We start from the raw sequence: 20,861 nt of genomic DNA, 5'->3' as shown, positions 1-20,861 counted from the left end.
TAAATTCTGACAAATTTTGCAACATCTGATTCATGTCCAAATTTTACAGTAACTGAATTTTCTCCTGTTATGACGGCGATCCGATCTCACAAAATCACAGATTCCACAAAATTAAGCGCAATTTTTGAAACAGCACGCCACTATGACAGAAGCATTGTTACATCTCCTTGTCATGACGAATAACTCCAATAAAGCTTTATCAGTAACGGTGTTGAATCTTGTTATATTAAGAGAAAGCCTCTCAGTATGGCATTCGCTCTGATTAGATTAACCGGTACTTGATAGGTCATACATATATGATCAGCGCCTAAAGCGGTGGATAGGATTCTGATAATCTATCAGATATATTTGTTTAACCAATGCATCATCTGATAAAGAGATAAAAAAAAAAAAAGAAGCGCGGTATGGAGGGTGACCGTATTCTTAACAGAAACAAATGGGGAGAATTGTTTTCGTGAAAATGTTATATTTGACAGAAAATGAAGAAAATACAAGTTTTCTTGCTTCTTTATCTGTGTATTTGTTATAGCTACGGATCACTAACGTGTAACATAGAGAAACCTTGTTATCAATCACAGGTAAGTGATTCAGTTTTATGAGCGACATATAATTTTATCAAGTGCGGGAACATTCTTACATGCATAACTCTTTAATCTATCACGTAATCTTTCGAGGTACAAAACTTTTGAACCAAGTCTACGTAATCATATTTATACTTTTACCGCCAATGTCTCCCACAACTTTGATTTATCACCCCGGCACATTCAGTTTTACTAAAATATTATGAAACACCTGGGGTTATTCTGAATGGCTTTTTTTTCAGTCGTCGAAATTTTCCCTCATGTACATGCATGTTTTCAGTTCGACAGATTATCAAACGCATTGTAAATAGGGTAACCGTTGATACAGATGGGAAAAAACCCAAACAAAAGCAGCTAGGATGGAACTGTCATTCAGTTGACTAGAAGTTCACTGAATAGTCCAAAACGGTCATCATATACCTTGTACTCGTTAGTGACCAGTTTTCTCAAATTCTCGTTCCTTAAATTCATTAAATTCTCAAACATTTCTTCAATTAAAAAGAATTAAAACTCAAGTTTGAGAAGAAAAAAAAAACAAAAACAAAAAAACACCGGTTAATAATGAGGGAAAGTTGGGAAAAAGAAAACCCATTCGTCTGATTAAACGCTTCCCGCCGGCACGCTTAATGAAGCGCTTTATAACCTGCTTTCGCTTCACACAGGCATGCTTAATGAAGCGCGTTAATTATAACCTGCTTTCGCTTCACACAGGCATGCTTAATGAAGCGCGTTATAACCTGCTTTCGCTTCACACAGGCATGCTTAATGAAGCGCGTTATAACCTGCTTTCGCTTCACACAGGCATGCTTAATGAAGCGCGTTATAACCTGCTTTCGCTTCACACATGATTAATGAAGTGCGTTATATCCTGCTTTCATTTCTGCCTGAATTCCTAGCCTTAATGTAGATGTACTTTACCTACATGCATCAAGATTCATACACGCATTGTTCATAACAATGCATTCAGGAGGAAATGGTTATGCTTCAAATTTGTAGAGATGCGAAAGGCAAAAACATTGAAAATTAAATTTATATATTTTACAGGAGATTGAATGTGAACTAACAGAGCGACCATTCTCCCTCACAGGTACCTCTCTCTCTCTCTCTCTCTCTCTCTCTCTCTCTCTCTCTCTCTCTCTCTGAGAATCTTCGCATTGACCAAAGGAATTAAAGAAGTAAGTAAACATGATGACAAAGGACTTCTCAGTACATTGGTAACATTCTGTCCCACTTCACACCTTCTCAGTACATTGGTAACATTCTGTCCCACTTCACACCTTCTCAGTACATTGGATAACATTCTGTCCCACTTCACACCTTCTCAGTACATTGGTAACATTCTGTCCCACTTCACACCTTCTCAGTACATTGGTAACATTCTGTCCCACTTCACACCTTCTCAGTACATTGGATAACATTCTGTCCCACTTCACACCTTCTCAGTACATTGGATAACATTCTGTCCCACTTCACACCTTCTCAGTACATTGGTAACATTCTGTCCCACTTCACACCTTCTCAGTACATTGGATAACATTCTGTCCCACTTCACACCTTCTCAGTACATTGGTAACATTCTGTCCCACTTCACACCTTCTCAGTACATTGGATAACATTCTGTCCCACTTCACACCTTCTCAGTACATTGGTAACATTCTGTCCCACTTCACACCTTCTCAGTACATTGGATAACATTCTGTCCCACTTCACACCTTCTCAGTACATTGGATAACATTCTGTCCCACTTCACACCTTCTCAGTACATTGGTAACATTCTGTCCCACTTCACACCTTCTCAGTACATTGGATAACATTCTGTCCCACTTCACACCTTCTCAGTACATTGGTAATATTCTGTGCCACTTCACACCTTCTCAGTACATTGGTAACATTCTGTCCCACTTCACACCTTCTCAGTACATTTGTAACATTCTGTCCCACTTCACACCTTAATTACGTTTTCAAAATGAGTATCTATTACTTTTATAAGCGTTTAAGACAAACAGGTAAATTTTAAAATATGACACCAAACTCCCGCCGTATATCCTGAAGATGGGGTGTCCCAGATTCAGACAGGATTCTTGTTGTAGTATATTGTTGAACATATGTAGAATAACTGGTACTTTAGAAGGGTTTTTTTTTGGTCATTCGTCGAGGGAGCTTAGAGGAGGGCTCAGTCGAAGTCTACCCGTTGAACGGCTGGTTTGATGAATTTTCACTGGGACACAGACGTGTGTTATTGTAGTGCAGAACTATAGCTCTTTGAACAAATATTGGGACAAATCAGAGAGATTCAGATCCACCCCCTATAAAATTCTTCGATTTACAGCGCACAAAAATTGCTCACGGTTGAGGCCTTATATCATTGTATTCTTGAATTGTCGCCTCATAAATTTGATATAAAAAATTCCTAACATATTTTCCTAATATACTTGTGTCCAAACATACATTCAAATAGTCATTAGAGCGCCACACGACCGTAAACTCACAACTTTTATGATTTCTTTCGTTGATTTTTCTCATAAATTCTATATAGATTACAAATTTAAGAGTAGGAAAAACATGGATCACTGAAAACACCAGGGATGAGAGCAGGTGCCTAGGAGGAGTGAGCATCCCCTGTTGACCGGTCACACCCGCCATGAACCCTATATCCGGATCAGGTTATCCGTAGTCAAAATCAGTGCGCCAAGAACGGCCTAACAATCGGTATGAAACACGTCAGACAGCATTTGACCTAATGACAGGCTATGTTTGTAACGAACATAGAATTTTCGAAATGTTGACTTTGAAACCTCTGTTTAAAAATTGATCATACCCAGAACAAGTGGGATATATAAACACGATATGCAGGCGATAATGGAATATCGCACAAATATGGAAAGTTGACGATGGGAAGCTAAAGCTATCCCCTTTGTCTTAAAGTTAAGTTGCTAGTTTGCTGTTAATTAACATCTATATTCAGTAAAATATCCAAGTATGAAGTAGATGTGAAAGATTCAAATATCCACATACTAAAGGCATTGCAATGTGTGAAAAACAACTTACTGCATTTGTTTGGCTTAAAGGCATATGGATTAGGTTTTCGTAAAGATTAAAACCAAATCCGGCCCCGTATATTTTTCTTCGTTTGTTCCTTTAACTCTCGGGTATCTTTACAAGATGTATGCAATACGCTCACCTTATGCACACGTGGTCAGAATGAAAACAACATTATGGCAAGTTTTGACATCGAGTTCTAGGAATAAGGACCTACCAGACTAAATTTATAACGCCAGATTATGTGTTTAACACTGAAGATTAGTTACATATGAACAGATAAAAAACAAAATACCGGGAAATAGCACGTGGGTTGATAATAAGGCAACCACGTGGTTTGCCCTCAGCTCTTTTTGGAAAGAAAGTGTATATATTATTTTCATTTATATCTCTGCAACAGTATTTTTTGTATGCATTTTCAATATATAGAGTTTTTCGTTTGTGTTTCATTTTATTTACAGAATACAGTATTTATTGATCTACGTGTATATCTTTCTTAATTTCTAGAATAAGAATTGAGCATTTGTATCATGAATTCATTAGCAGCAAGATCATTAGAAAAAGTAATTAGATGTCTTTCAGATCATAGCGCTGGAACAATAGTGGCAGACCCCAGGTGTCAAAAGGTCCATGTAACCTCCCTGTCAAACCAGCAAACACACATCACAATAGAATGGAACGCACCCCGTAAGTAACCCCCCCCCCCCCCCCTGTCAAACCAGCAAACACACATCTCAATAGAATGGAACGCACCCCGTAAGAACGTTAGATCGACTCATTCAACTGGCCTTTTCTTCAACATGAGAGTCAAACTCACGATTGTAATAGCTAATTTGTATATGATCAACCGCTGACCCGTTAGAATTACTCATGAAAGCCAAGCATTTTTTGAACTACATGTATATGGCAATACGTATGCGTGATAGGTTTTGTCTATAGTACTTCGGATGTTGAACAAAATGCGGACGTCTTCCTTACACTTTGGTCAAATGTATTGTACATCTTAGTTCTGTGTGTGTTTAATGAGTGAATCGAAATTTAATGCCGATTTTCTGGACTCTTTTTTAAAGTTCACCATCACTCTCTGTGAAAGTTTTCAATAGCCATTCCTTTAAGGTCACCTATGAAATTTCTGTCATTTTTTTTAAAAGAAGCTATTTTTCATCTCTTCGACATGATAAGTTGTTGTATGATTTCCGAAACAGGTTTAACTTTTATAAAGTAGGTATTATAGTGCGTGTTGGTTTTTCAGCGGTCACCGATCTAGCAAATGCGTGGGTCACGGGTTCGATCTCCGATTGATTTAAAGATTCTTATCCCCATAACATCAACAACAACACTCTACCTATGGATCCAGCTGATATCACAATAAGCTACCTCTAAAACAGATCTGCTGATATACACCGTTATTTGTTTATTTTGTAGAAACAAGATATTAGTAGTATACAAGTGAATTGTGCCTGAAATGTTGCATAAAATTATTGATTACGTGCATTGAGAAATGTACCGTATATCCTTACAGGAACACCTGCTGAGCAGACGAGGAGCTCTGCAAAAACATGTTATTGAGTGGTTTATTAACACCTTGTTAGAGGTTAAATTGACGGTTGTTATCACACTGACTTTTGTTAAAGGTTGATCTCTCTCTCTCTCTCTCTCTCTCTCTCTCTCTCTCTCTCTCTCAGTGTATGGACCATAACTGATACGTACAATCAAAGGACGTGTTCTCTTTAGAGAAGTCGGGAGGCATAGCCCTCTTCCATTCTCTTCGCAAGCATTCATATTTTGATTCTTGAAAATGTGCAAATGCCTCTCGACTTCTCTGAAGAGAATATCAAAGGACCCTGAGAACTGAGTTTTAACCAGTTCACGAGAAAAGTGATAACTGCGCGAAAACAATACTGTATTGAGCATACTCTGGCATACCATTACCGAATCATTTGAGAGACATATACACCAAATGCATGTGATAATGGAATATTGCTACACAAGTATGGTGTTGTGAAGTCGATGATGGAGAGGCTTACGTCATCCTTATTGTCAAACATTTGTGTTGTTAGTTTGCCGTTGACGCTTATGATCAATGAAAGTTCCAAATACGAAGATATTGAAGACTCTGTGGTGTCTTTTATATCCTGTTCACTGGTATGTCGACTTAACATATGAATGAATGGAATCTGGCCGCTCGTGAAGGGAGTTGTTACATGTACATGTAGCTACCATTCACGAACACATTTCTTCTTAACAACTGCGGTGATATGATATACAGACAAAGATATTCTCCATCAAATCACCATTTTTCCAATATGATTTATATATACACTGTACACGTAACATTGATGTGATCAGATACACGTCATAAGCAATAAAGATATGTTGTTAAAATGACAATTGGGTTTCTATCGGCAAATTGCAAAAAAATTTGTTATTAGTAAAGGATGAACTGCAAAAGAAATTTTCAGAAAGTGTCAAATGAAAAATGTTGCGATTAGAAATCTGGTTCACGGTTTCGTGTTTCTCTAGGTTCTCTTTATCTCCGCGGATTCCTGATCCAGATTGGCGACAGATTGGAAACTTTAACATTTCGAAGATATTATATGGTATTTCCAGAACTTTCATCAGACAAATGCCTCATTAGCAAAATACAGGTAAACGAATAGGATGGATAGGCCACATGTAACATTTGATATATGTTTTGCTGACAACATGCATGTACACCCTAAATTGCGCATTTGATATTTGATTTCCGTTGGAAAAGAATTTTTGTGACATGTTTTGAGTGGTGAGGTGTTGATGACTAATAAATTGTTTTCTTACATTTAGAATGTAACTTTTGAACTCCATTGCGAATACACTGGGCATTCCACCAGGCTTGACGTCATTCTCAATAGCATGCCCATATATGGCGAAAATGTTGCATCCTTAGATAAGTTTATTACAATCGACATTTCAAGAAAAGGTAAAGTGGTGCTTTTGCGCGTGTTAAAACATGCAGCTAACATACGGTACAAATATATGTTTTATAAGAATATCTTACTACTTGCATATTGTAAATTAGTAATATATTACTGTATATGTTTAAACAAATCTCAATGAGAATGATCATTCAGTGTCTATTCCCCCACTCTATGGTTTAGGCAAGCCTCGGCAAGAGTCGTATTATCTCAACAGCTCCTGGCAATCTGATTACGAAAAGGCTATTATGTTTAAACCTGAATATGAAAAGGAATGTCAAACAGAAACTCAGGAGAAGACTGGACCCCAGCTCTTGTATACTATCGTACTGATCTGTTCCGCCTTCATTATCGTCATCATCATAACAGCCGCCATTTTACTTCGAAATACACAAGGTAAACATTTCTTATATTCTAGAGCGTTTAATTAATGCCCCATGATACCCACACCCTTGGTGTATGTAAGTTAATTAATTAGGATTTTATTGCTTTTCATATGCCGTGTTATTTACACCCCACCCCCCAATCCGTGATAGACTGTTTACGTCAATCCGTATGTATACAGGGGTGTTCTCAAAACTTCATCTACAATATTTTGTTAGAATTTGCTCGTACTCCAGTGCAGCATTGCAGCTCTGTTTGTTTCCATGTAAATCCCAACAGAAAAACATGTTAGGTGTAAGAGATTGTCATATATTAAAAATGACGGAAAATGTGAGTCCTGAAAATACAGAACGGAATATCTTGACTAGAAATGCAATATATAAAAGCAATACACAACAGCGTTCTCCCAGCCACAATATTGTTACAAAAAAACAAAGGCGAGAAAATACAATATCATGAATCTTTACTGGAAACAAAAGTGGAAAATATTTTGTGTAATTCTACGCTCGTAATCCTGCTTGCAATCAAACACGAACCGAAATATATTTATTCATAGCATTATTTATGATACATGTACATGTATATTTCGTTATTTTTAAAGAATTAAACTTTTCATAAATAGTCATGAACTATATTGCATTACATCCAAATGTATGTTATGCAAGGATGAATGCTTGAATATAAGTAGAGTCCTGTGCAGAGTGAATAAGGTTTAACGTTTCTATGAAATATTCACCAGAATTTCAATTCAAATGAGCAGTTAAATTATGCACTCCCCTTCACTTTCTAATGTAATAGATAAATTTAAAAACAATGAATAAAAAACAACCTCTGATTGCGTTGCATTTAATTTTAGGAGGGACTATATTTTCTTACTGAGAATCCAATTCTCAAACGAAATCCGATAGCAGCCTGCACATTGAAGCCGTGGTTTCTTTATGATTTTGTAATTTATCAAAGATTTATTATATATTTAGCAATAACTGCAGGTTTTTTTTTTTTTTTTTTTTTTTTTTTTTTTTTTTACATGTGCGATAAAGCTAACTTCACAACAGCCGCATCAACCCCCGAGGGCTGACACTGATTTTGCAGGGCTGACACTGATTCTGCAGGGCCGATAACCTGTATCAGCGCCGCAAAGAATGCGTTAGCACCGAAATCATTTATTTGTCAAAAACTACATTTTTAATGGGATAGTCTAAGAATTAGTTGTATTTGAATAACGTGTGTAACTTATTGTAGCTTGATAAAACATTTATTTATTCTTACGACAATATCAAATCTATAGCTTTAGTAAGGATGTACATGGGTGGAATATGGTCAATTAATGCTTTTATATAATGTGATTCTCGTTGTCAGGAGGGGGAGGGGGGATATTTTGTTAAGAAATCATTTTTTTTTTAAAACCATCAAAAAGTTGATATAAATGTTAAATCCACATGCATTCAAACTTCTCTAGGCGATTGTAACCGTTAAGTGACAGTAGACACTTGGTTTAGAATTCAGAGATGATATGTTGCTTCGTTTGAAATCGTACGCAGCATTGAGTAATGTACACTAAGGAAGAAATAAAAACAGATTCTTGTATTCAAATAAGTGTAAAACCAGGTGATCAACAAAAGGAAGTCATCTTACATAGAAACAGGTTGTTCATCAATGCTCTATTGCTCTATATGTGCATCTACATATGTTGAACGAACCAAGTGACTTTGTGTTTAATGAAGAGGCACAAGCTTGACTTTCGGGCTTCCTATTATAGTTGACGATAGGTAACACATTGTCATGTATACACTGCACACACACACACATATACATCTATATGCTCTAAAGAATTTTAGCTTGTTTGTTTTTGGCTGGTTGGAAAAGTTTGGAGACTCATTATTTTTGCTGGGTTCTTTTTTCTCTCGCCTTAAATGTCCGCAAGCGGTTCTCTGTAAATCGTTGATGAAAGTATTAGATACTCAAGGATATGATAGGACAATGCATCTAGCGGTGCAGAAATATTTTTCTTTTCAGGTTGAAGTGGGGGGGGGGGGGGGGGGGGGGGGTGAGGGGCGTGTTAGGGTACACTTTGGAATGATTAAATGGGAGTTGAGTCTAACATAGATAGAACTCTATCGGGAAAATTGATTCCAAAATTCAGCAGATATAACTTGACAAATATGATAGAGTCTCCGGGTCTTCGGAAATGAGAATAACAGGACCTACAAACTAGTGTCAAGTTCAAGGGATTACAGTGACCTTGAACTCTGATAATGAACACAAAACTGGTATAACTTTAGAATGTGATAGCGACATTGGATCATCAGAAATGATAAGACGATGATAGGACCTACAAACCAGTATCAAGGTCAAGTGACCATGCCCTCTGACCTTGAACATAAAACTGATAGTACTTTAAAAACCAGATCTGATAGAGACATAGAGACATGGGCTTTTCAGAAATGATAAAAGGATGATGGGACCTACAAATTTTGATAGAGACATTGGGTCTTCAGAAATGATAAGGCGACACAAACTAACATCAAGGTCAAATGACTCATGTGACCTTTACCTTTGACCTTGATAATAAAATATTCGTATTACTTAGAACCGGGAACATTAGAGACATAGAATCTTCAGAAATGATAAAAGAATGTTGTGACCTACAAAATTAGTATCTCCAGTGACCTTGACCTCTCACTTTGAACAACGATTGACGAGCATGTTTTACACTTTATTTTACTGTCTCCAGTTGACATGTATTTTATGCAAGAGAGTTATTAATGTGGGAGAAAACAGTAGTATTCAGAAAAATCCCACTTAGTTTAGGAGTATTTGTAATCAACAGGTTATAATCATATCTTGTTTTCTTTTGAAAATAAAGATTGTGTGTGTTTGCCTTGCTCGCAATTTTGTATTCTTCATAGGATAAATTTATGAGATAAATGACTGTTCGTTATCTTCAATTCTTTAATGTTTGGATCTAGGACAAGGACCACTAGAATGAAAGATTAAGTACAAGAATGAGAGAGGTTAAGATAACCAACAGTACACTGTATAACGTCACCGTGAAAAATGGAAACAATCATAAATCGGAATTTGCAATTTATATACATTTCTGTTTCATTGATGACATTGATTATCAGCTACATGTAATAGAATATAAAACACAATGACGTTATCATGTGCCGACAAGAGGTTTGAACATTTTTACTTTCCTGTTACAGGTGACAATGAGTGCACCTTTCTCAGGGGAGGAAAGGAGAACGATGGGGGACAGTGTGCTGTAAATGTAGACCAAGGTTAGTCTATCGTTTTAGGTCACCACAGTGGCTCTATTCACAAAATATCTTACGACCAAGATCAAACTTTTCAAACTCTGTTAATTTCTTATTTTTCATTTCTTGTAAATTTTCTTGATAATATGTAGAGTACATCCATGTTTTATAGAACCTTAAAGCATACCTATGTCCTTGTGGTATTTCATTATGAGACAGATCTTTCCCAGCTTAGTCGTAAGATATTTTGTGAATAAGGACCCCGAGTCACTCAGGTGACCTATATTGCTATTGACCAGCGTCCGTCGTCGATTGTCATGCGTTAAAACCATTCAACATATTCAGCTATTTCTTGATAATTACTATCCTAATTCTTTTCAAATTTGGTATGCAGCTTCTATTGGACATAATTAATTTTAAATTTTTAGGACTCATGCATCCTCCGGTTACTTATGGCAACAACAAAAAAAAAAATCAATTTTCATTTTTTTCTTTTTTTACTACCCCAAATTTATCTGATTAAAATAAGATCTTTGATCCGCTTCGTTATTGTTATATCGCTTTGTGTAGCGATATAGCAATAACGGAGCGGATCGAAGATCTTATTCTAATCAGTTTGGACCCCAAATATGCAAGGAAAACTAAATAGTCATGTAGAGCAGAAAGGCCTCTATCACAGTTGTAAATTTCATGATTCCCGGGATAAAGACTCTGAGTCCAGGCAAGTGCTAATATTTATGTGTAAAACATTTGAGTAACATCGATACTAAATTGAATCTAAATAGATATATAGATGGAGTAGGTAGCCCTTTACCAATATTTGAGATTTCGTGATCCTAGGGGTGGGGGTGGGGGTTACCAGGGTGGGGCCGAAATTTTCGTAGTGCTTATCGTCTTTGATAGTATTTGAGAGACATCGTCTTTAATCTTGTTGATACTGTATAGAAATATTAGAAAATCAGAAAAGAATGTACCAGAATTGTGAATTTCGCAGCCCCGAAGTTTCTAGGTGGGACCAAAATAGTCCTATAGTGTGGTGTTGATATAACATATTATATAGTCGTTTATCAGTATGGACACTTTCATGGGTATTTGTATTTTTAGAACACATCTTGTTTTGTACTCCTGCTGAATATTAGAATTTAGCTTGGATATTCAGAGCAGGAAAATTGCTCTAGATTTCACAGCCCATGTGACTAGTGATACTTATAGCATATACTCACGTGTCCGATAAGGCATGTGGGTCTTTTGTTCTACATGTAAAATGGTATATAGAGGTATTAGCTTTTGTAAAAAGAAATATACTATTTTTCGAGGACAAGATAATATACATGTATTGAATTGAGACCGAAAACAAAAGGCACTGCCACGGCGCAAATGCTTCAGTTCATCTGAAAGCTTATTTACATCAAATGTCTGTATACTATTTACTACAAATAAACAACTACTTTGAGTACGGTCTTACAATTTCATTGTTGACGGCCGGTCTAACAACACCATTTCTAATTGTTGGCATTACGGCTGATCGTAAGAGCAAACCCTGCACTTTCATTTTCTACTTTTCGTTTAACTCGGGAAGCCCTGGCCAGTAAAACACATTAGTATTTCTTTTAAGTTATTTACATGGATTTTTAGGTCACCTGAGTCACTCAGGTGGCCTACTACTATAGGTCTACGTCCGTCATCGTGCGTCAACAATTGAAATTTTTTAACCTCTTCTTGATACGAGCCATTTCATTTCTTTTCAAATTTGTTATGATTTATTTTTGGGACAAGGGAAACATCAGTTGTAGTGTGAGGAATCACGCACATCCGGGTCTTTAGGTATGAGACAAACACTGCCAAAATTTGACCAATTTAAGAAAAATCGTCTTCTCTACAGCCGCACATCTGTAGCAAAAACTAAATGCATAGCCATGTAGAACTGGCAAGCCTCTACTGAAAACGTACATTTCATGCGCGATCTCTGAGGTAGAGGTTCCGACTTCAGGACAGGGGCAAACAGTGTTTGAATGCGTAAGACATCTTTATGACTATTTTTAATGCTATTGATACTACATTGATGCTACATTTGTAAGTACATTGTAGATATTTAGAAGGAATATGTAGCTCTTTGCCAAAATTGTAGATTTCATAATCACATGGGTTTGGGTTTAGGTATCAGGGTGGGGCTTAATTTTTTTTTTTTTTTTACCATAATTGTAAATTTCATGATAAATCTAAGATTCGAACTTGTGACCTTTATATGTACCGAGATACCTGGCCATCGCTGTGTTTGAGACGGTATGGCAGTGACACACATTAGTTCAGAAATTCACCTTTCTGGGTTGAAGTTAAGAGTCGAGCCAGATATACCGGTTCTGGTTCCACATGAATGATTTACAAGACGAGTTATCGTTCTATATTGACACTAATGAAATCGAAAATATTATCAGCGAAAAATTGAAACTATCATAACCGAGAAATCGGAAATATTATGACCGAGAAGATGCTTACACCCACATAACAACTCTATGTGTAAACAATCTTATTGATAGTGATAATATATGTGATGTTTTCACGAGCTGATCCAGTATTCCATATTAGGAAAGAGGCATCAAAATATTTGAGAAGAATGGGGTCTGGGGCTGCCTTTAGGCCTGAAGTGGATCGAGACCGAAACTCCCTGATGGTAATTTGATAACGAAATCTGGCGTAAAACTAGTAGTATTTTAGTACACATAAGTGTAAATACTCAGCTCGTTGAAAAAGCCTAGTCCCTATACTAGTACCGCTAACAAGCAATCATACTATGTACTGTTACTGAATAATTGTTTTCAACCACCTACGTTCTCTCAATATCTTGTTCAATTCAATTTATTCTCACAAGTCAAAACACCATGACATAGAGAAATACATAAATAATCACAATAAAATTTATGTAGAGATGCATGTTGAGGTATGCAATAGTAAATATTGTCAGATTAACTCGGAGCTAGGTTGACCACCTCTCATGCAATGAACAGACACACACAATATTATAATTGTTCAAAACATTAATATTTTTCTTCTTCTTTTAACTTCCTTGATGTTCATGTCCAGGACTTCGAAATTGAGGCTCAACAGCTGTTTGTCGTCTGCTGCATTTCCAATTTTACACGCCTAAACCGGCATGAAAACGGGTTCTGATTGGAAGAAATAACGTTTTTGATGATATTATCTTTTTAAAATGATATTCTAATTATTTGGTATACATTATTTATGTAATTCATACCTATCTACTCCATTGAAATTGTGAATTAGATTTTATTCTGATAAAGTACAGATCGGCACGTTTCTGCATCAAACTTTCAAAATTTTGGGACGGGTGTATCCCCTCCACCCCCGCTCCCTGTTTTTTTTATTACGTCAGTGCCTTTACTTGTGATGATAGGGCTCTACAATAATATCGATATTTCGGTGTATTACGGTTTGTTGACAAAAATATCGGCTTTTTTATTTTTTGAGTACCGATACACTAAGAAAATGCTCAGGCTCGGAATTCGTACCCTCAAGTAAGACCCAGGGTGACCCCATTTCAGTATAACCCCAGGTTATCCTATTTTCTACACAGTTTAGGACGCTATAAGAATAGTCCACATAAAAGTGAAATTATTCTATAAAATAGTTTATGGATGAACACCCCAATATTTACGAGACTCTCCCACCTCATAATTCTTACCCCCTAAGCAATCAGGACCCTCTCAAGTTTAATGTTCCATTAGCTAAATCTGCCTCATATATAAATAGCTTTATTCATTCAACTATAAAACTATGGAATGACTTATCTCTTGAAATTAGAAGTCTTCCAACATTATCAGCATTTAAGACAGCATTAAAAAAACCTTTATTGCCAAAAACCTAGGATATATTATATTTAAGGGAATCTAAAAGCAAATATACTTCACTGTCAACTGCTAAATATTGCTAGCAATTTACATGCTGATCTATCTAATCATTTCTGAGGGGAAATCAAATATGTGATCTGTGTGGAAATATTCCTGAAACTGTATTTCACTTCATGAATTGTACACAATATAATTTACCAGGACGGAAACTATTCCAAAGTCTGAGTAATTTGCAATATTGTCGTTACAGTCACCCATTGAACTGATTTTGAATGGAGATAACAATTTTACATTAAACCAAAATATTGCAGTATTTAAAATTGTGCATGAATTTATTCAGTCTACAAAGAGATTTGTGTAACCAATTTCATTTTATTGCCAGACAACCAATATTCAATTGATATATTGATATGAACCTAGCTTATGATAAATACAATGCAGTGAAACTGAACTTGGAATATCATTCTTTTGTTTATCTATTTGCAATTTATTTACTGATAATTATAAGATAATGCTGCACCTTGGGGGGGGGGGGGGGGGGGGGGGGGGGGGGGTGACCCCTGGTCACCTTTCTGATTTCAGAAATAACAATCATGTTACTATGGATTATATTATGCTACAGCAGTGTTGAGGTGAAATGTTTAGCTCACCTGATTTGTTTCATTATTTGTCTATCCTTTTGTAATTTTTTATCTACTAGACATATTTTCACTCACCCTTAAGTACAGGTTGTCCAAATTCATGTTAAGCTGGTCCGTGGATACTGTGTCTAAATCCTGCTATGGTTTGACAGTATGTAATTGTTCACTGGAATTGTTGTAAATAGAAAATATATCATATATACACATAAGGTGTGTCTGTAAGACTGTATAAGAGATAACGGGAAGTATGAATTTCAGACATAGCAGGAAATTGGTCATGTGGTCACTCTACCCGTTACTTGGCTATGGATAGAAATGTAAACAAGGGTGACATTAGGTCATTCATACACTGAGATGTCGCTTACCTCAGGACACCTTTCTGTGATGTGAAATTATACAATATATACAATAAGGTATACCAAAGGTAACTGTTTTATAACTAGTGTATCTATGGGTGACCAACGTTTCCTTAAAATTAGTATTATATCGATTGGTGACCAGTGGTAACCCGTATATGACCTATATATCAATGGGTGACCAGTGTTAACCCTTATATGACATTTACATCAATGGGTGACTAGTGGTAACCCTTATATGACATTTACATCAATGGGTGACTAGTGGTAACCCTTATATGACATTTACATCAATGGGTGACTAGTGGTAACCCTTATATGACATTTACATCAATGGGTGACTAGTGGTAACCCTTATATGACATTTACATCAATGGGTGACTAGTGGTAACCCTTATATGACATTTACATCAATGGGTGACTAGTGGTAACCCTTATATGACATTTACATCAATGGGTGACTAGTGGTAACCCTTATATGACATTTACATCAATGGGTGACCAGAGGTAACCCTTATATGACATTTACATTAAAGGGTGACCAGTGGTAACCCTTATATGACATTTACATCAATGGGTGACTAGTGGTAACCCTTATATGACATTTACATCAATGGGTGACTAGTGGTAACCCTTATATGACATTTACATCAATGGGTGACTAGTGGTAACCCTTATATGACATTTACATCAATGGGTGACTAGTGGTAACCCTTATATGACATTTACATCAATGGGTGACCAGAGGTAACCCTTATATGACATTTACATCAATGGGTGACTAGTGGTAACCCTTATATGACATTTACATCAATGGGTGACTAGTGGTAACCCTTATATGACATTTACATCAATGGGTGACTAGTGGTAACCCTTATATGACATTTACATCAATGGGTGACTAGTGGTAACCCTTATATGACATTTACATCAATGGGTGACCAGTGGTAACCCTTATATGACATTTACATCAATGGGTGACCAGTGGTAACCCGTATATGACATTTACATCAATGGGTGATTAGTGGTAACCCTTATATGATCATTGCAAATTATAATGGTGACCACAGGTAACTTTTGTAGAACCATTAATCAACTGGTTGGGAACAATTCCCCATTAACGAAATAGACCCACTAAAGCATGTTTTTAAGTTCTATATAATGATAAAATTTATTCATCTGTAAGTATTGAAATAAAAAATCCCTCCGTCAGGAATGAAATATAGACTGGTAACAATAGTAATTAATATCCATAACAAAATAAGATTCATTCATTCATACTTTATTTCCTCCCTCAGGAGATTATAAAGAAAATACATTTACATCAATATAATTACAAATACATGTACATACAAAGAAAGAAAGAAAGGGGAAAACATATTATGTACACAATATAACCAAAAATAGAAAAGAAAAGGATATTCCTAATTGTACGCCTCAACAGATGAGGACATATTATATAGCAGCTGTTCCTTCTAATACTAAGACCTTTAATATAGATATAGTAATGATTATTGCGGTGAAGCATCTGTAGTATAGGGCTGAATGCATGTGAATGACGCAGGTGTTTACCAATATTATATTTTTTCTGTGATGACCAGATAATTGGGGGTGGGGAGTTCAACACTTCATTTTTTCATGCATGTAAGTTTTTATCGGGCAATTATTTTACGGTTCAAGCCCAGTATTCCGACGGTCCGATAGTCCGACGGTCCGATAGTCCGACAGTTCAATATTCCGACGGTCCGATAGTCCGACATGTTGACCATCACCAAAAATTTTAATTAATAGAGTTAAAATTTATTCATGTCAGACATTATTTTATGGAAATTATCAGAAACCGCCAAAATCGACACGGCCTGATTATAAATCAGACAATCAATTTCTGACCAAAATCATTCAAGTGTGAACCTACGGCGGCGTAGAAAGGCCATATATAAATATATTATTCGTTCGGACGAATTAGCAATTTGTTCGGACGAATTAGCTATTTGTTCGGACAAATTAGCTATTTGTTCGGACGAATTAGCTATTTGTTCTGACGAATTAGCTATTTGTTCGGACATATTAGTAATTCATTCGGACGAATTACCGATTTGTTCGGACGAAATAGACATTCGTTCGGACAAATTAGCAATTTGCTCGGACAAATTAGTAATTCGTTCGGACGAATTTGTTATTAGCTATAAGGCAACGCCAATGCCGTAGTCAAACATCGTGAAGTGTTGGTAGGGGAGCACAAAACTTAGATTGGGGCACATGCTAAAATGGGATTCAATTCCAAAATTTTCCATATAAACGTCATGAAAATGGCGACGGTAACCTACATAATCACCCCCAACCCCTGAAATAACAAGCTAAAAATGGTAGGAATCCCTACACCCTGTTCAGTCTTAAAAGTTTGAAGTAGGTCTCAAGTCCCCCCCCCCATCCCGGGAAAAAGTTTATTAAATGAAAATTTTCTGTATAACGGGGCATAATACAATCAATAAGGAAATCAATTTTTGTATGGGACGACAATAATGCAATTATGCGCCAATCAGAGCCTATCTAAGTTTTTCAACGCAAATCTGGATATCCGAATTTTATACCAATTTTATGGTATAACCTTTCTTTATAGCAAATAACAATTTTTGAACAGAAATTTCTTGCACTAGAATTAAGGGGAGGATGTTATCAAACAACATTTATTATAAAGATGAGGATCTCGTTTGGGGTTCCAGAAGTGTAAGGAGGGGGCACATACAGTCTCAAATACACTGTACATACTCTTGTCCCCACCCCTACCTTTGAAAGTGTTAAGGGGCACGAGCAGGCGTGTGGCCTCGTTTTTGAAAGGGGGAATGGGGGCCAGCCAAAAAGGATTGGTGGGGGGGGGGGGGGGGCAGCCGGACCAAAAAGAGTTTTAACATGTAAAAAAAAAAGAAGAAAGGGAATTTTTTTTAAAAAGTGGGGAGGGCAAGCTGCCCCTCCCCCCCCCCCCCCACCCCCCCCCCCCCCCCCCCCCTCTGTTGCTACGTCCCTGACGAGTATCCGCTGTCAGCCCTCCCTACAAGCCCATAGATATCTGTATATATATGTATACCTACATGTATCTACATATCTCTCTATAAAGACACGATGAAAATGTTCCTTAAGTTCAGCATACATACATACATACAGACACACAGCGAGTAGGAATGAATGAACCCACGGGTGATGGAGAAAGGAACGAAGCGTAATTAACCGTGGGTTTCCGACGATGCCGAAATATATACATGTAGATGTAGGTGGGTACCTGTAAAGTGCGAAACGAAACGAAATCTACCAAAACGAAACAAAACAGATTGTATAACCGAACTCTTTTATTAGAAATGGTATCTTAGGCCCCTGTGAAAATTACCACATATAAATAAAATTCGCCTCCCCTTTGATGTAGGCTTTCAGCTTGACTGATACACAGTTTTAAAAGCTGGGAAGGGGGGGGGGGGGGGGGGGGGGGGGGGGGGGAGTGAGTAAGCAAAATGTACATATCCGAAGTTGATTAAATACCATGTGCAATTAATTTCAGATCCATAAATTTCAGAACGGGGAGTTACAGTCTCAGAGGTCTGGCGAAACACACTAAACAAGGGGTGGGGTCGCTGGCGTTGGATCCGCCTTTGGGCATAGATACATTATTTGAAGAAACTGGTGTCTGAGAAATTTGAAAGCAGGAAGAGCTCTTAACCTTTTATTTTATTTCTAACTGCTGAGGTGCGAGTACTTTCAATAATGGAAAAAGTTACATAGTATACCATATTATATGAATGCAATTAGGTAAGATATATCTATTAAAAATTATTATTGATATGTAGTGAGTCTAAATATAACTCTATACATTTGTGGTGTTGTTAAGACGGGGAATTGAAAACGGGACGGAAAACAGAATTTTTTATGCAATAATATCAGGAGGAGGTCAGCATTTTGTAAACTCAAAAGGCTTATGAACAAGGGAAGCAGAAATTACAAAGAGAACGGGAAGACATACTCAGAATCCACCGTTCGATATACTACATACAAATACACAATATCCACATGTATACACAGATTTGTCTTTAGAGCAAAAAATACTGAAACGTGTATTTATGCCGAATTGTAACCCTCTGTTCTAAAATTTATGGATCCGAAACTAATTGCACATGGTATTCAATCAACTTCGGATATGAGCTTTGTGCTTACTCACCCCCTTCCAACTTTTAAAACTTCGTATCTGTCAAGCCGAAAGCTTACATCAATGGAGAGGCGAATTTTATTTATATGTGGTAACTTTAACAGGGGCTTAAGATACCATTTTTAATTATTATAATTAATAGAGTTCGGTTATACACCATTATTAATTATTATAATTAATAGAGTTCGGTTATACAATCTGTTTCGTCTCGTTTCGGTGGGTTACGTTTCGGTAGATTTCGTTTCGTTTCGTTTCGCACTTTACAGGTACCCGATGTAGGTCGAACCCGTTCAAAGTTTTCCCACAGTGCGATGTTTTGCTATTGTGACGTAAAAAATCGCTCTGGCACACGGCACTTAATCCTGTTTTCTGCTGCCTATTACATAGCGATCTCTTATATGTGTCCACAAATTAACGGACTATCGGAGTGTCGGACTATCGGACCGTCGGACTATCGAACCGTCGGAATACTGGGCGATCACCTTATTTTACAGTTAAAAATCTTTGAAAAACGAAGTTAAATGTCTGAATGCGTACAAGTAAACATTTCTTAAACTTCCAATTATCTTTTCCATAGTAAGATATATTGGTGATTTATCGGAGACTTTAGGGTGTGTGAAGATTGCTCTGATTTCGTATTTCAAATACTTTCTACTTTCACTTTCAGAACCGTTAAATAACGAAGTCTATGCACATAGAGACTGCTTTTCCCACGTCCACAATTCACGAGGACATGCTCTGCTTGATGGCTCATCAATGAAAGAATCTCTTGGTAGTAGTCTCCTCAACCTGTCCAGTTCCCAGTGTTCAATTGCAACACAGGAAATCGAGCGGTGCATGCTCGAGATAAACTTTGGGAGTCCATATAATAACCTCAATAAATGATGTTGCTGATCAGACTTCGTTTGTACACGTCGTAGTTTGTAGTTATATTACAATGAAAATGAAGATATTGTCCACAATGCAATAGCAGATGGTAATGTGACTATAAAAGTTCAGTATACATTATAAGTACTAACGTATTTTATCACAGAGTCTATAATCCTTCTTAACTGTACATCAGAATGAAAAAGCTAAAGATAACAAAACATGAGCGATGTCATAATCCCACGAAGAATACAGAATTTGAGATCAGACAAACAGACCCATGGACACACCAGAGGTGGGATCAGACAAACACACACCCATGGACACACCAGAGGTGGGATCAGACAAACACAGACCCATGGACACACCAGAGGTGGGATCAGACAAACACACACCCATGGACGCACCAGAGGTGGGATCAGACAGACACAGACTCATGGACACACCAGAGGTGGGATCAGACAAACACACACCCATGGACACACCAGAGGTGGGATCAGACAAACACACACCCATGGACACACCAGAGGTGGGATCAGACAAACACAGACACATGGACACACCAGAGGTGGGATCAGACAAACACACACCCATGGACACACCAGAGGTGGGATCAGACAAACACAGACACATGGACACACCAGAGGTGGAATCAGATGTCTAGTCCTGAGGAGTAATCATCTCCTGTTGACCGGGTACACCTGTCGTGAACCCTCTTTCT

General features: G+C 37.1%; 1 protein-coding gene and 1 long non-coding RNA gene across 2 annotated transcripts; one reads left to right on the top strand and one right to left on the bottom strand.

Moving 5' to 3' along the window:
- Positions 1-307: 307 nt before the first annotated feature.
- Positions 308-20,170, top strand: LOC125671395 (uncharacterized). Its single transcript, XM_048907123.2, has 8 exons — positions 308-578; positions 1,626-1,668; positions 4,203-4,307; positions 6,144-6,268; positions 6,444-6,579; positions 6,758-6,970; positions 10,168-10,242; positions 19,941-20,170. The coding sequence occupies exons 1-8, from the start codon at positions 480-482 to the stop codon at positions 20,156-20,158; spliced, it is 1,014 nt and encodes a 337-aa protein (XP_048763080.2). The 5' UTR covers positions 308-479; the 3' UTR covers positions 20,159-20,170.
- On the bottom strand, positions 13,060-14,959 carry LOC130047838 (uncharacterized). Its single transcript, XR_008796667.1, has 2 exons — positions 14,801-14,959; positions 13,060-13,382 (listed from the first exon to the last, which is right to left on the bottom strand). It is a non-coding gene; the product is annotated as an uncharacterized LOC130047838 (long non-coding RNA).
- Positions 20,171-20,861: the final 691 nt, after the last annotated feature.

The sequence above is a fragment of the Ostrea edulis genome, chromosome 7 (assembly GCF_947568905.1).
Source record: "Ostrea edulis chromosome 7, xbOstEdul1.1, whole genome shotgun sequence".
Taxonomy (NCBI): Eukaryota; Metazoa; Mollusca; class Bivalvia; order Ostreida; family Ostreidae; genus Ostrea; species Ostrea edulis.
The sequence above is the reverse complement of the archived record's forward strand: the minus strand, read 5'-3'. Positions and strand labels throughout refer to the sequence as shown.

Coding starts and splice junctions, on each gene's coding strand:
- LOC125671395 (XM_048907123.2), top strand. CDS start 480: ATGAAGAAAATACAAGTTTTCTTGCTTCTTTATCTGTGTATTTGTTAT. Junction 4,308..6,143: donor AATAGAATGGAACGCACCCC/GTAAGTAACCCC, acceptor GTGTTTCTCTAG/GTTCTCTTTATCTCCGCGGA. Junction 10,243..19,940: donor TGCTGTAAATGTAGACCAAG/GTTAGTCTATCG, acceptor TTTCACTTTCAG/AACCGTTAAATAACGAAGTC.